The sequence below is a fragment of the Lissotriton vulgaris genome, chromosome 1_1 (genome assembly GCF_964263255.1).
Source record: "Lissotriton vulgaris chromosome 1_1, aLisVul1.2, whole genome shotgun sequence".
NCBI classification, from domain to species: domain Eukaryota; kingdom Metazoa; phylum Chordata; class Amphibia; order Caudata; family Salamandridae; genus Lissotriton; species Lissotriton vulgaris.
This window is the reverse complement of record NC_141685.1, coordinates 1367178415-1367193840: the sequence shown is the minus strand read 5'-3', so window position 1 is coordinate 1367193840 and position 15426 is coordinate 1367178415. Positions and strand designations below refer to the sequence as shown.

General features: G+C 42.4%; 1 protein-coding gene across 1 annotated transcript in view; it reads left to right on the top strand.

Annotated features, from left to right (window-relative positions):
* The window catches only part of LOC147749196 (uncharacterized), a 131043-nt gene that overhangs the window by 101808 nt on the left and 13809 nt on the right, over positions 1-15426 (top strand). Inside the window, exons 4-5 of the mRNA XM_086929555.1 lie at positions 7184-7306; positions 14689-14851. Coding sequence (XP_086785681.1) covers positions 7184-7306; positions 14689-14851 — 286 coding nt within the window. The remainder of the gene's footprint in view (positions 1-7183; positions 7307-14688; positions 14852-15426) is intronic.

Here is a 15426-nt window from a genome sequence, read left to right as displayed (position 1 = left end):
TTCCAGATTTCAAGCAGGGGGTTAATAACTAGTGGGGCAATCTCATTCAGAATCAGAGCCGGGGCTGGATCCAATGGTGAGCCTGATTTGCATTTTAGAAATAGATTCAGGGCATACTCCTTGGTGAGTGGTTTAAAAGTTGTAAATGCTTTAGTGCAGGTGGTGTCAGAATCTAAGGTGGTTTCTGTACGATTCTGAAGGATTGTTGCCGTGATATTGGCAATTTTTTCCGCAAAAAAGTCAGATAGGCCTTCGCTAAGTGCTTGGGAGGGGATGACGGGAGCGGACAGAGCCGTGGGATTGGTGAACTCTTTAACGATGGTAAAGAGGGCCTTAGTGGAGTTTTTTGCGTTGACAATAGTTTCTGCAAAGTATACACTCATGGTATTACGTTTGAGTTTATGAAACTCTTTAAGGGCCTGTCTGTAAAGAGATTTGGTTGCAGGATCATAGGTCCGACGCCATAGGCGCTCCAGTTTTTTACATTTGCTTCTGTTTTCCCTTAATTCCAGGGTAAACCAGGGAGCTGAAGGTTTAGATCTGAGGGAGGTAAGGGTCTGTAGGGGCGCGACTTTCTCAATGGCGTTCATGAGATCTTTATTAAATGTAAGAACCGCTCCATTGAGATCGTCAGGGAGTGAGTCTGAGCTATTATTGTACGATTTCTCTAGGGCAGTACATGAGATCTTGTGCCATTTTCTGCCTTGTGCTCTGATGGCAGATTCCTTCTTAGGAGATTGGGGTAAGGACACCTCGAACGGAATCAGGGAATAGTCAGACCATGGCAGAGGTGTGGAAGGAAGAATTTTAAGCTTCGTACAATTAGAAAAGATTAGATCAAGGGTGTGTCCCGCAACATGTGTGGGGCCTCAACCCCTTGTGTCAGATTCATACTTTGCATGGAGTCGAGGAGATGGGTGGCGCGGCTGCAGCCACTTACCTCTACGTGATGGTTAAAGTCTCCCAATACCGTGAAATGAGGGTGCTTAAGAGACAGATCTGCGGTGACTGCTTATAGTTCAGAAATGGCAGACTGTGGGGTGTTAGGGGGGCTGTAAACCAGGATCCCTGACAAGATGGCTGTAGTAGTGTCCAAGATGGAGAAATATAGTGCCTCTATGGGCCCTATATTTGTGATTTTTCTCGACGTGATCGTCAGGTGAGTCTGTAAGATTACCGCGATTCCACCTCCCGTCTTGGGGCCTTCGCGGCTTATACCTGTAAGGCGGTATCTCGGGGGCAAGGCAAGGGAAATGTCTGGGTTGGAGGAGTCTTTAATCCATGTCTCAGTCAGGAACAGTAGGTCCCAGGACATGGAAGACAACAGCAACCAAATGTCACTAGCGTGGCATGGTAAAGAGCGACAATTTACCAATCCCATAGAATATGTTTTTATGGGTGTGGGATGACTAACTAATGAGTCATGGGGACATTTTGTGTAAGGGGAGAACGAAAAAGGGCAGCTATGACATTTAAACAGGAGGGGGCTAGTCAGAGAGAGGTTGCATGGTGTTGAGGGAGTGCAAGTTGACTTTCCAAGATCAATAAGCTGTGATCTAGTCCAGACCTGCCTCTGTGCGGGGTGGGAACCGGCAGCATGGCTGGCCCTTGGCCCGGAGCTGGCGCGGACGGGCGCATTATTTAACAACCTGGCAAGCGAGGGGGAGACGTCGGGCACAATGGCGGAAGCTCTGATATCCGTCATACCCAAACCCGGGAAGGACCCCAAGAAGTGCGCCTCTTATAGGCCAATAGCCCTCCTGAATCTGGATGCAAAACTCTATTCCTCTATCATCGCCCGACGGCTCAATGACCTGATGCCGGCTCTCATACACCCAGACCAGTCAGGGTTCATCAAGGGTCACCAGACCCAAGACAATATGAGGCGGGTACTACATTTGATCGAAAAAGCCAACAAGTTTAAAATCCCAGCGGTCCTGGTGGGGCTCGACGCTGAAAAAGCGTTTGACCGGGTAGACTGGGGATTCCTCTTCCAGACGCTGGCCGCCTTCGGCTTCTCCTCAAGGTTTCTGACGATGATTCGGGTGAACTACCTCTCCCCTAGATCCAGAGTGGTAGTAAATGGGCACCCGTCCTCCTTCTTTGAGCACTCCAGGGGCACTAGACAGGGTTTCCCCCTTTCTCCCCTGCTCTTCGCCCTCAGTATAGAGCCCCTAGCGATGGCAGTGAGAGACAATCCCAATATTCAAGGCCTACCCTTCACTGGGGAAGCACACAAACTCACGCTCTTTGCAGACAACGTCCTCCTCTCCCTCTCGGGCCCGGGCCGTTCTCTCCCCCACGTGCCGACGGAACTGGAGCGCTTCGAGGCGGTTGCCGGATTCAAGGTTAACTATGACAAATCATGCGTGTTGAACCTCACACTACCCCACTCTGAAGTCCTCCGTCTGCAGTCATCAACACGTCTCTCATGGGCCAACTCCTCCATTGTATACCTGGGGATCCACTTGACCCCCACACTGGGGAAACTCTACTCAGCCAACTTTCCCCCACTTCTCGCCCAGATACAGACCGACCTGAACCGCTGGAAGCCCATGTTCATATCATGGTTGGGGAGGGTCCACGCGATTAAAATGTCTCTTCTTCCCCAACTACTTTATTTATTCCAGGCTCTTTCTATTGACCTTGACAGGGAGTTCTTTCGACGAGTAAAATCCATGATGCTACGGTTTATCTGGCAGGGGGGTCGTGTGCGCTTTTCCTTCACCATCCTGCGCTAACCAAGGAAAGAGGGAGGTGTGGGACTACCTGACATTCACCTGTACTATAAAGCTGCGCAACTCCAAGTGCTAGTAGAATGGTCGCAAAAGGAATCCGAAAAACACTGGCTCCATATGGATCAAAGCATAGCGGGAAGGACGATCTGGGATCTAGTGTGGTTAGCCAAGAGCGACAGACCTAAAAATGTGTAACTCAGTACCCCCACTAGCACTACGTTGAAGGTCTGGGACTCGGTTTACAGGGACGAAAGGTAGACAACATTCACCTCCCCCTTCACTCCCTTGCACTTTAACCCTGATTTCCAACCAGCAATGACGGAGGGCCCCTTTGATACTTGGAGGGAAGGGGGCTGTTTAGCTCTAACACATCATTTCCATAACTGGGACCCACTCACCTACGACAACTGTAAGAGGGACTATGGGGTTCAGGAGACCAAACGCTACCACCACACACAGCTACTACATTGGGCACTATCTCCTTAGGTGAGAGAAGCAGCTACACATCCCCTCACCAAGTTTGAAGCCTTTATGACCAAATCCTCTTCCATAAAGGGCGCTATCACCTTTATTTATGGGTTCCTTCTTTCCACCGCCATTTCCCCTCGGCCTCACTACATATCCATGTGGGAGGGGGTGCTCCAACGGGATATTCCTGACACGGAATGGACACACTTATGGTCGGATATAGCTAAGTTTAACCACTCTGTGGAACTAAGGGAGGCACATATGAAAACCATGATGGACTGGTACTTGTACCCGGCCAACCTGCGACAGATATTCCCCGACACTTCAGATAGATGCTGGAGGGGGTGTGGAATTTTGGGAGACTTCCAGCACATATGGTGGGATTGCCCTATCATACGACCATTTTGGGAGGAAATTCTGCCCCACATTAAGGAGATGCTGGGGTACCCCATTCCTACCTCGATAGCCACTACCCTCCTGGGTCTCCGTGATCCTAGTCTCGACCATCAAACTAGGGCGGACAAGAGGATCATGTGGCTCAGCATCGGGGCTGCCAAGCTCACCCTCACTGCTGCATGGAAACAGAGGGAAGCACCGGCCATCTCTCTTTGGCACTCGCGCCTTTGGAGGCTATTAAGTATGGAAAGAATGGCCGACATATTCCTAGACGACTTTAAGGATTTTGAATTCCGCTGGGGCCCCTTGGTTGCTTTCCTCTCCAAAGGACTGCCTTCCGCAGTGTGTCCTGCCAGTGTTAGAGCCCTCCACTTGTTTCAACTGTGATCTGTTCACACTGTGCGCCTGTCTTTAGTACCTACGAGTTGCTACCACCATGGGGGAGGGGGAGGGTTGTGGAGGAGGGATGGGGGGGGGTTCCTAATTTTGTTATCATTACTGTGTATCCCGCTGATCGCTTCTTCATGGCGAACCCCACCAGGGTGCCACGCGAGGATGTTCGCCTTTGACCCACCATGAGAGGATGGTTATTGACTTTATGTTGGACAATACCGGTCAGACTTTGATTGATTAGCACTGCAGGGGTCTGGCCTACCTGCCACTGGTTGTGCATTTACCCAGCGAGCCGGGAGGCACCCCTCTTCGTCAAGCTTGCACCTATTTGAACCCTAATTGATGTGCCTGGGGCCTGGTTGAAATGAGTTCGGTCCGGTAAGGTGGGTTGAAGGTGGGCTCTAATTTCACAGCTAACCCCTGTGTGGGAGATGCGCGGCATTGTCGTAATTTCATCCTTTTTTCTGTGTTTTACAAAGAAATGCCAATAAAAATACTTTTGAAAAAAATATATAATTTACAATAAAAGCATATAAGAACATTATTAAAAACGCCCAATATCTTTTAAAACGTCCATTGTCAGTGGACCAGCCGGGAGGAGGGAACTCTATCTCTCACATAGATTTAACTCCAGATGCCTTGCTGCAGGGTTAACTATAACAGAGTGGAGAATCACAGGTAATAAAAAAGCAAAACTAAGTGCCAGTCTTTAACAAATACCTTCGTTTAGACCACATAGCAAGGAGCAATTTCGAAAGTAAAGCAACATAAACTGGGTCAGTGTCAGATTTTAGGATCCTAAAGAATTCACGGTGGTTCCTAATGCCCAGTTTTCTGCACAATAGTATAACCCATTTAGACCTGGCCTGTTTGTATGCCGAGCATAAGAACAATACATGAATTACTGTTTCCTCCTCCACTAGGCATCCAGGACAGAGGCAATGGGTTGAGCCCGCCCACTTATTAGTTATTGCATAGAGCGGGAGCGTCCCATATCTAAATTGCAGAAACAACTTCCTTGCTAATGGGGGCTGTATTAAATCTAGCACCTGCTTAAATTGATAATGTGACTTAAAATCCAAGAACCCATGTGTTAAACTCATAGTTTTGACTGCCTGTATAAGGCTAGTCAATTTAAACTCTTTCACTACTTTAGCTAAAGTTTTTTTAGGGATGGCTAGACAAGATTCTTCGGTAGTGATCTATAAGTCCTCCATGCCCATAGCTCGAAAAGAATCCCTAACAAAGGACAACCAAGGTATACTAAACACAGCCCCAGTGATGACATTACCGCTTTTAGTTCTTCCCTATAGTGTCTCAACTCTGGTGTACTCCACAGCCGTTGCCAATAAAGCAACGGTCGGGACGAGATTAAATCCACCATTGGGAGGATACCCAAATTCATCCTTAGTGGTACTAGGGGTGTGTTTGTTGGCAAAGCCAGGATTTGTCTAATGAACCTATTTTCAGTGAGGGTCAGGGCATTAGATGGACTGTGCCCCCACAATTCTGACCCATTGGACTCTGTATATTTCTAGCGGTGGGCTTATGACCTTTAATGCACAACTCTTCTGGACTTTTAGGATTCCCCCAATTGCCTGGGTTAGCTTCAGATTGGCCTTGTTGATTTGGGGACCCCAACCCATTTTATCATTTAGGGAAAGGCCCAAATAATCAAAGATATGGACCCGCTCGAGCGGCCTGTCATCCATCATTGGGTGTGGGCAGTTAGTGGAATTGACATTGAAGACCATATATTTTGTTTTATTGATATTTACTACAAGGTTCCTCTTTTTGCAAAACTGCCTAAATTCCTTTAACACTCGCTGCATCCCCATCGGAGATTTCGAGAGGAGCAGGGTGTCATCCGCAAACATTAGTGCGGGAAATTTGCGGAATGATATTTTAGGGGAATCCAAATCCTTGGCGGCAAGTAGATCTTCAATTAAACCGTTTAGGAAGAGGCTCTGCGCAAGCACGCATCCCTGCCTCACCCCCTTACCGACAGGGAAGGGGGCTGTTAGTTGGCCATTCTTGTCTTATCTTACTCTAGCGTATGTGCCCGCGTGGAGGCGTTTAAGTTGGAAACAAAGATATGGTGGAATTCCCATGTCCAGCAGGATGCTCCACAGCTGGTCACGGTCCACCATATCAAACGCTGATTTCAAATCCACGAAGGTAAGATACAGGCTCCCACCTTCCCGAACCGCATGCTTCCAATAGATCAACTGAAGGCTAAACAGCTGATCTACAGTTGAAGTTTTAGCTCTAAAGCCTGCTTGCAACAGAGTTAGAACATCACAGTCTTCCATCCAATCCTGTAGTCTTTCTAATAACACCCCTGCAAAGATTTTTTGAGTAACATCAAGGAGGCTAATTGGCCTATAATTTGCAGGTTCAATGGGGGACCCTTTTTTATAGATCGGAATGATCTCTGCACCAGCCCACGTGGACGGTGCTGGGAGGCCATGAAGAATTGCATTAAAAAGTAATAATAGATATGGAGCCCACACAATAGATATGGAGCCCACACATAGATATGGAGCCCACAAATAGAATGTTGCGGATTTCCTATGGAAAATAGGTCCTAACTATAACTACCTACTGGCGACCACCAGTTGGTAATATATATATATATACACACACACACAATTATATGTGTATATACGTAGGTTTTAAAAGTCAAAATAAGTTCATGTATTTTAACATTCATTTATATCTCCATTATTTGCAATGGAATAGTGTTGCAATTTCAATAGTTTGCCTTGTGTGACTGCACTTTCTCCAGATATGGCCCGAAAAACATTTGTAACTACGTTATGACCTGTATGGCTGAAGTAATAACATTTGTACAGTTTGTAAATAGCAAGAAGCTTAAGCCTTTGGCGGTGGATGTTTGTCTCTTCCTAAACACATCAATAATTCTTCCTTTTCCCCTCCTTACCTTTTCCTAAACCTCTATCATTTTGTAATAAGAGTTCCCATTTTCCAGCCAGGAACCCCTGTTCTTCCCACAGGTAGAACAAAACGGTAGGTGTACATGTGGGGTAGATATCTCCTTGTAAAAAAGATAAGAGAGGTCTTCAGATATAGGTTTTGGGGAAACATTTTGTAGTATGTTGCACTTTGTGAATAAGTCCCTGATTCATCCTGTTGTTCACATGTATGAAATGTGCTTTTTCTCCCAGTTAACACCCCTGCAGGAACTAGCCATTGTACGTTGTATGTATACTACCATCACTCAAAGGGAGGTGACAAAGAGGACCATGTTTGTGACAGCTGACACTCTGGATCGCATCCTGACAGGCTCGGTAAGCAAAGGGTCTCACTGACAGATGGTGATCATTCACTCAGTCATGGAAAACCTCAGGACCTTCGGGCAGGGGCTGCAAAGCACTGCATCTTTCCTGACACGGCAAAGCAGAATTACTGCTGATCATTCAGTCAGACCTTTGGTATCCCAGATAGTTCCGTCATGGTTTGCAGCCAGTATAGAAACCAGCAAAGGTGTGATTGGATGGTTAACAGGGTTATACAGATGGCTCTCTTAGAGTATCTGCAATAATTAGCACTGGAAGATTAACTTGTCTCTGCAATAGATGTGAGTTAAGAGCCCAGCAAAAGTAGTACATGGGAGATACAATGAGGCATACAAAATAGCAAGATCTTCTTGACATGAAAAAGTCACATTTTTTACCCAATGGGAATAGGAGGGATTTTGTAGGATGTACCACAGGATGTTAGATTGGAGATCTCATTGAGCTGCAAGAAATGTGGCAGCTCTTTGAAAGACAGCACAGACTTAGTTTTACAGTGGGTGGGAATGTAATAATCAATAGGACTATATATCAGAATATTATATATAGAATATCATTTGACATCACCATCATGTCCTAAATGTGGCAAAAACGTTTTTGTACAACGTTTGTTAAAATTTTTTATTTCAGACAATATACTGACGAAGATATTCTGGTACCACACCTTCAATAGAATGTGGCATAGGATGATAGATTAAAAATTATAAGGGGTGATAGCGGGTAAATCCGTAGCACTCAGACAGGCAGGTACACCATATGAAAATCCAGTTTGTATGGCCATACTTTGATCTTGTGCATGGGCATGTGCATTGAAGGCAGAGCAGAATAACTATGCATTGACACCAGATGCTTCTGCATCATCAGATTATGTCAGGTGGACCTATACGATATATTAGATGCTAGTCCAGTAGTACTTGCAGTAAAAAGGTATATTTGGTTTCACATAGTGTAAAATGCAGTCATAGTATTTCTATTTCAATTAAAATGCAAACGCTTAACGCATCACTGTGTGCACACACATTATTTTTAACAATGACCTTTTCAACTGAGTAAGTTTAAGTATGTAAGTTTTATTTGTAAAGTGCATGGTTATTCAAAACCATTACATGGATAATAAAATCAGAAAAGTAATTAACTATAAAATATGGCATTTTCCAAACAGTTTTGTCATTTACACACCAGTTTCTCATTTATTTCCTTTAAGGAGGAGTAAAATACAAAGTGCTGCCTTTTTTGTTGCCATTGCTGATACTATTGTGGGTGCAATATTCTATTATTCCCATTTCAGAGTTTTAGTAGAGAATCTCTCTACAGAAAGCACTCACAAGACAACAGTTAATCATTTTGTTACCTAGTATTTGCATGTTATTTTCTGTGATCCTTCTAGGTCCTTTATTCTGGTGTAGTGGTAATTTAGAGTTGATAGGGATGAATTATTATATTGATAATGAGGCGTGTCCTGAGGAAGGAAGTAATAGTGTGCCTCAAATGGTCTGCCTCTATAGAATGAGTGCAGTGAACATCAGGTTGCAATACAAACTAGTGTAAACATGCCACTCTGATACATGTTTAGGGACATCTGACATCACCAGCTAAACTCTAACCTGCACCTACACTGCACTTACACACCACACCTTCACTACCTACATCATACATGAAACCTACTTCCTAATGTTTGCTGTTCTACACTCTTGCAACTACATCAGGTACGACTAGCTAACATGTACATCCTTCAGCACCACATGCAGCCTACACTGCCGTCAGCACTCTTTAAAACAGGTGTCTTCAACCTTTCCTGAGCTACTATCTAATATAGGGAGTTTATACATGTACATAGATACCAAGGGGCGGATGTATCAAGATTCCAATTTGCGAATTCTAATAGCGATTTTTTGGGAATCGCTATTTAGAATTCGCAAAATGGAATGTATGTACAAAATCGCTATTTTTTAGCGATTCCTTATTATTCTTTATTTGCAAATTCGCGAATAATTTCCAATGCATTCCTATGGGCCAGGAGGCCCATAGGAATGATTTTGAACTAATTCTCAAATTGCGAATTCGCAATTTTCTAATCGCAATTTGAGAATTAATTCAAGGGTGCTGGGGTGTCTGAAAGACACCCTGCTGCACCACTGAAATGTACATATGTGTGCATATGGCGCACATACATGCCCCATGGGCATGTGTGCGCGTCACATGCCACCTTAAAATTTTTTAAATTGTGCATTTGTTGAGGACTTCGCAAATTACCATCAACTACAAGTTGGTGGTAATTTGCGATTCCTTAACCAAAATTCGCAACAGAAAAATGCTTCATACATAGCATTTAAGGAATCACAAAATTTGGGATTCCTTAAATGCTGTGGCAAATTAAGGAATCGCAAATCTTTGCGATTTCTTAATTTGCAAATTCTTGATACATTCTAAATCATGCAAAATGACTATTTGCTAAGTCGCAAAGGCCAAAATTCTGCGAATTTTGGCCTTTGCGAGTCGCAAAACGGTTGATACATCTGCCCCCAAATAACTTAAATACTTCCCCTAGAGTACCTCATTCCAGATACAGGGAACATAAAGTATTAATAGAACAGGAGATGCATTGCAAAGGTTTACTTTTGGGATCCTTGGGGATCAGCTGTGTCCCTTTGCCCTTGAAAGAACAAAAGAGAGTGAATTAGAGAGAGTGAGAGAAAGAGAGACAGACAATGATCTGAGAGAAAAAAGAGAGGAAGTGAGAAGAGAAAGAAAATAAAAGGAAAGAATGAAAGAATTAGGGGGAAACGGCAAGAAACAAAGAAAACAAATTAAATAGGAAAGAGGAAGCGATATTCAGAAAGACCGCAAAATAAAGGTGAATATCTACATTACTAGAGAAAAGAGCACAATACAGGAAATGAAGGAAGAAAGAAATTAAGAAGAAACGAAAAACGAAGAATCAAACTGTGAAGGTATGAATGAAAAGAGGGTAAGAATAAAGAAGGCATGACAAAGGAAGAGGTAGAAGGAGAAAGAATAAAGAGCACAACAGAGAAAGAGTAGCGAAAGAAGGTAAGAGAAAGAAAAAGACAACGAGAAAACAATAGAAAGGAAAGAAAGGAAAAAATAAGAGAACGAAAGTAGAAGAAAAAAGAATGAAGGAGATCAGGTCACTAGGGGATGAAGAAAGGAGAAAAAGAAAGAAAAAAGAACAACAGGTAAATACAACAAAAGGAGGAAGACAGAAAAAGAATAACAGAGGAGGAAAAGTGAAGGCAGAGAAAACAGATTGAACAAAAGGAGGGATAGAAGGAAACAACAAGAGAAAAATACAGAGAAAGAAAGACATTGAGAAAGACAGAGATAGGACAAAAGAAAAGAAGGAGAGGAGAGAAATCAAGTAAAGGTGAAAGAAATAAAAATAAAAATGGAAAAAAGAAACACAGAAATGGGAGAAAAAGAAAGAATGAAAGAACAAAGGAAAGAATCACTGAGAGAAACAGGGAGAGAAAGAAAGGTGGAGAAGAAGGAATTAGTTGGAAAAAAGAAATATGCCAAGAAAAAGAGAAAAAATAAAGAGATTTAAAGAGGGGGAAAAAAGTAAGAAAGAGACAAAGAATGGGAAAATGGAGGAAAAGGACCAAATAGAGATGGAAATGAGAAAAAAAGGGAAAAGAGCAAGAATAAAAATTAAGCTTAGAAGATAAAAGAGGTAGAACTGAAAAAGGTTGCACAAAAAGTGTTAAAGAAAGAAATAGTGCAAACAAATAGGAAGAAAGTGAGAAAGATAGAGAACGAGAGAGAACAAGAGAAAGCAAGAAAGAGGGAATAAAATACAGTGAGAATGGAAATGGAAAGAGAGACAGGAAAGCAAGAAAAAAGAAAGAAAGGAAAGAAGGTGGAAATAAAGTAGAAAAAAAAGAAATTATTTTTCAGAAAAGGATAGTCTGCATCATCTAGTACTGTCAGCTTTTGCCTAAATCATAGAAACAGGCACAGTGTTTTTAATAGCTGTGTTATCAGGTGGGCACCTGCCTTTTCACAAGCCTGTTGACAAGCAAGTATCATATGCGAGCCCAGATTCCACATGTAGGCAAGAGCTGAGAACACAAAATATATTCAATCTGTATGTAACAGACTTATAGATTCAAAAGCAAAGCTGTCTTGTAGATTTTGATTTGTGTTTTGTAGAATTACTTTCCTATTTTAGTGCCTGACGTGCACACAGAAATGTGTGTTCATGTCCGTATGTGTTTGTTTGTGTAGTTGTGTATGTGTGTGAGAAACAGAGAAAGGAGAGAGAAAGAAAGGGAGAGAGAGATGAAACCGCATTTCTTTTCACAAAACACACAATTATTGCTGGACGGAATGCAGAAAAAAATCAAAACATTCACCCCAGTCAAGGGATCTGGGTTAAATCCATCAAGCTTTTGCTCACCATGCCACCCCAGTTTAGACCTGACCAGTCATTTTCACCTCATGGACTAGGGGCCAGATGTAGGTAGACCTTTACCGATCGGAATCGGCCGAAAATACCAATTTTCGGCCGTTTCCGATCGGTAAAGGGCTAGGGAGATGTAGGTGCACATATTCGGTAATTTTACCGAATCGTTATTATTACCGAATCGGTAATAAGTACCGATTCGGTAATAATTACCGAATCGGTAATATTTACCGATTCGGTAATATTTACCGATTCGGTAAAATTACCGAAAATGCTATGTGGGTAGCCAATTTTCTATTGGCACATGGCTTACAGAATCGGTATTTTACCATGGAATACAAATCCATGGTAAAATACCGATTCCTGTGTACATGCACATTTGTGCATGTACACATGTGCCATGTGACAGACAGACGTGCCCTTAGGGCATGTCTGTGTGCCACATTGCACACATGCCCGTTTTGGGGGTGCTAGAGGGTGTCAAAGTGACACCCCCTGCACCCTTTAAGGATTCGGTAACGAATCCAGATGTTGGGACCTACATCCCATTTACCGATTTTGAAATACTGAATCGGTAAAATTCGGTATTTCAAAATCGGTAAATGGGATTTACCTACATCGGGCCCTAGATCAGCAAAGTGCACAGGAAATAGGTGGTGCTAGCTCCTTTTTTTGCACCCCATTGAGCCTTCTGTTTTGCAGCAGATGCTGCCAAGGCATGTGCGGGTCCTTTTTTAACAAGGTTTGTACTTACACCCATTTCACCCCCTCAGTGTGTCAAGATGCATTAAACCACTTGTTAGGTTTAGCCCCATACAAATGAGGGACCACTTTTGTCCAGGTTTTTCTGTCAAATTACTAAGCACTGACAAAGGCAAACTGGATCCCAGAAGATGTCTTTGGGAAGCGGTGCAAAGCTAGCACACCTACCCAGGCACACTTTGGGAGGAGCCATGAGGAGTCTCAGGGACCCAGTCATTCCCATAAAGAAAGATGAAGTTAAGCAATGTATCCACTTCAACATGCAGTCCGATATGCTGGCAGTACAAAACAGAACAGCATGGAAGTGCCACACATCCTCAACTCTTTGGCCTCTGAGAGTTCAGAACTTCACTGGAGAGGTCAACTTTTTAACAAAATATACAAAGAGACTAAGCAGTTGTAGACCTATTTTGTAATACATCTCATGGTCATTAAGATGCAGTTTATGTATGTTATTATTATAGTACTTTTGATTTATTGGCATGATGCTTTATCATGTATTTCCCGTTATTGCTACCTAAAACAGTCCATCATTTTTAGAGTGTTAGTCCTAAAATAAGATAAATGTTTGTTAAAATAATTATTCAGTGTTTTTAAAGCCTGTTTACTATTTGTTCTGATAAAAAAAGATATTGCAGTCTCTATGTCATATATTGTGTTTGAAAAGAAGTTAAATATTTCACAAAATCACACATTAAAGTACAGCTATTTTATAGGTAGAAAACACTAACAGTCACATGCATCAAAGGATTTTGCAATCGCAAACGGTGCGATTCGCAAAAATCGGCCGTTTGCGATCGCAAAATCTGCTTTTGGAATGCATGAAGGGTGAAGGCCCTTGCAATTAAAGAATTCGCAAATATTTGCAAATTCTCAAATTGCGATTGCATTTAACGAATCGCATTTTGCGATTCCTTAAATGCAATGCATGAAACTTAAAAAACATTGCAAATTCGCAATTAGGGGGAGCAAATTACCATGAGGTTGAACCTCATGATAATTTGCCAAAACTTTGAAAAATGCACTTTTGTGCATTTTTCAAAGTTTCATGTTGTACGGACACATGCCCTAAGGGCATGTGTGTACACAACATATGTGCATAGATTGATTTCAGGGGTGCAACAGGGTGTGCTTTGGACACCCCTGCACCCTTGAAAAAGCATTCTCAATTTGCGATTCGCTAATTGCTAATCGAATATTGAGAATATCTTCCCATTCATTCCTGTGGGCCACTAGGCCCATAGGAATGAATGGGAAGGTATTCCTTAATTGGGATTCGCAATTTGCGAGTTGCAATTAAGGAATTTTAAGAAATCGCTAATTTTTCAGTGATTTCTTCATGCATAGGCTTTTGCGATTTCTTAATTGCGATTCCTTAAAAATCGCAATTAAGAAATCGCAAAAGCCAACAATGATGCATGTACCTGTAAGTTAATACAAGTCTAGAGAATAGCCACATGCAATTAATTACTTTTGATTGTAATGCCCATTTCAAGTACAGAAAGTGGCTATGAAAATAGTTCACACCTCCCAGCCAGTCCCTAGAAATACATTTGGTGCACACTCTAAATGGTATCAATCGCTTTTGGTATTCTCTGCAGTGCAGAAAGACATACATTTATAAAAAATAAAACTATCTTGGATGTGAAATAGAGGCAAGAATTTCTGATATTGTTAACGGGTGCACCACTATATTTATTCTATATATGACCCATCTTTATCCTATACACTTTCTTGCTGTTAGTGCTCAAGAAATCTTAGGCTACATCCTTATTTTCAATCTGTTTTGGCAACTCATGGTTCTACTTGGTGTATTTCAAGGAGTGAATATATTTCTCTTATCTGCTCCGGTTCTGTCTTATTGTTGATTGAGTCGTAGGGCCTGATTCCGAGTTTGCCGGAAAGGGTTAGTGTGCCGCAAACTTGAGGGATAGCCTGTCTGCAATATTACAACTTCATTATATCCATGGATCTAATTAGGTGGACGGGATATCCATCATGTTTGTGACTAAGTATCCCAGCCACCAAACTCATAATCAGGCCCTTAATGATGGGTTTAAGCCTCTCCTGTGTCACAATAACTGCTCAATGCCTGATACGTTTTACTTAATTCTTGTTTTGGGTTTGTTGTCTCTTCTTGTTTGTCATAAATCATTCAAATTACCAATATTTCCTTTTTCTGCATATTTAGGAGAATGCAGCTGAACTTGAAAGGATGGCATTAATGTGTCAAATTGCGCTTACCAAGGGGATACCACGTTCAATATCCTCTAGGATTGTAAATCTATTTACGGTGCCTTCTATTCCAGAGGAGATTGTATTTTGGGCCATCCATCAAATGGCAATTCTATACGGTAATTTGAAATAATGCTATTTAGTTGTGGAACACTGTGATCTGTGGCAATCTACTGGAATTACTTAACAAAAGAAGAAAAGTGAGGAGGGAACATAGGCGCTCGTTCGTCTCCACTAACCTTGAATTAGACTAAGAAAGAGAACAAACTCAAAGCTAAGCTTCAATTATACCAGTCATCAGGGTCACCAGAAAAACTCTCCAGTGCAGGGAACCCATTTCGTTTATGGAAGAACCCTCACCCACCAACCTAGTTGGTGTCATGTTCCATCATAGGGTTCCCACCCAGGGGGCCGAGTATCTCCTAGGTGTGCTTCGATGCCTAATTACAGCGGATATTTTTTTTTGTTGAGTTTCTTTTTGGTGAGGAGTGAATACCGTGAGAGTGAAAAATTAAGGTTAAAACTACCTCCGCGGTACCAAATTATTTATTATGTGGTCTAAGGGGTAGTGTTAAACGCAAGTTCTTTGGACATGAGTGAGAGATTGTGATCTCACACGTCTCTTAAAGGGTGTTCAATAGTCTACATGTTTCAGCCAATTAATTTTGCAATTGATTGGCTTTCTTAAGGATCT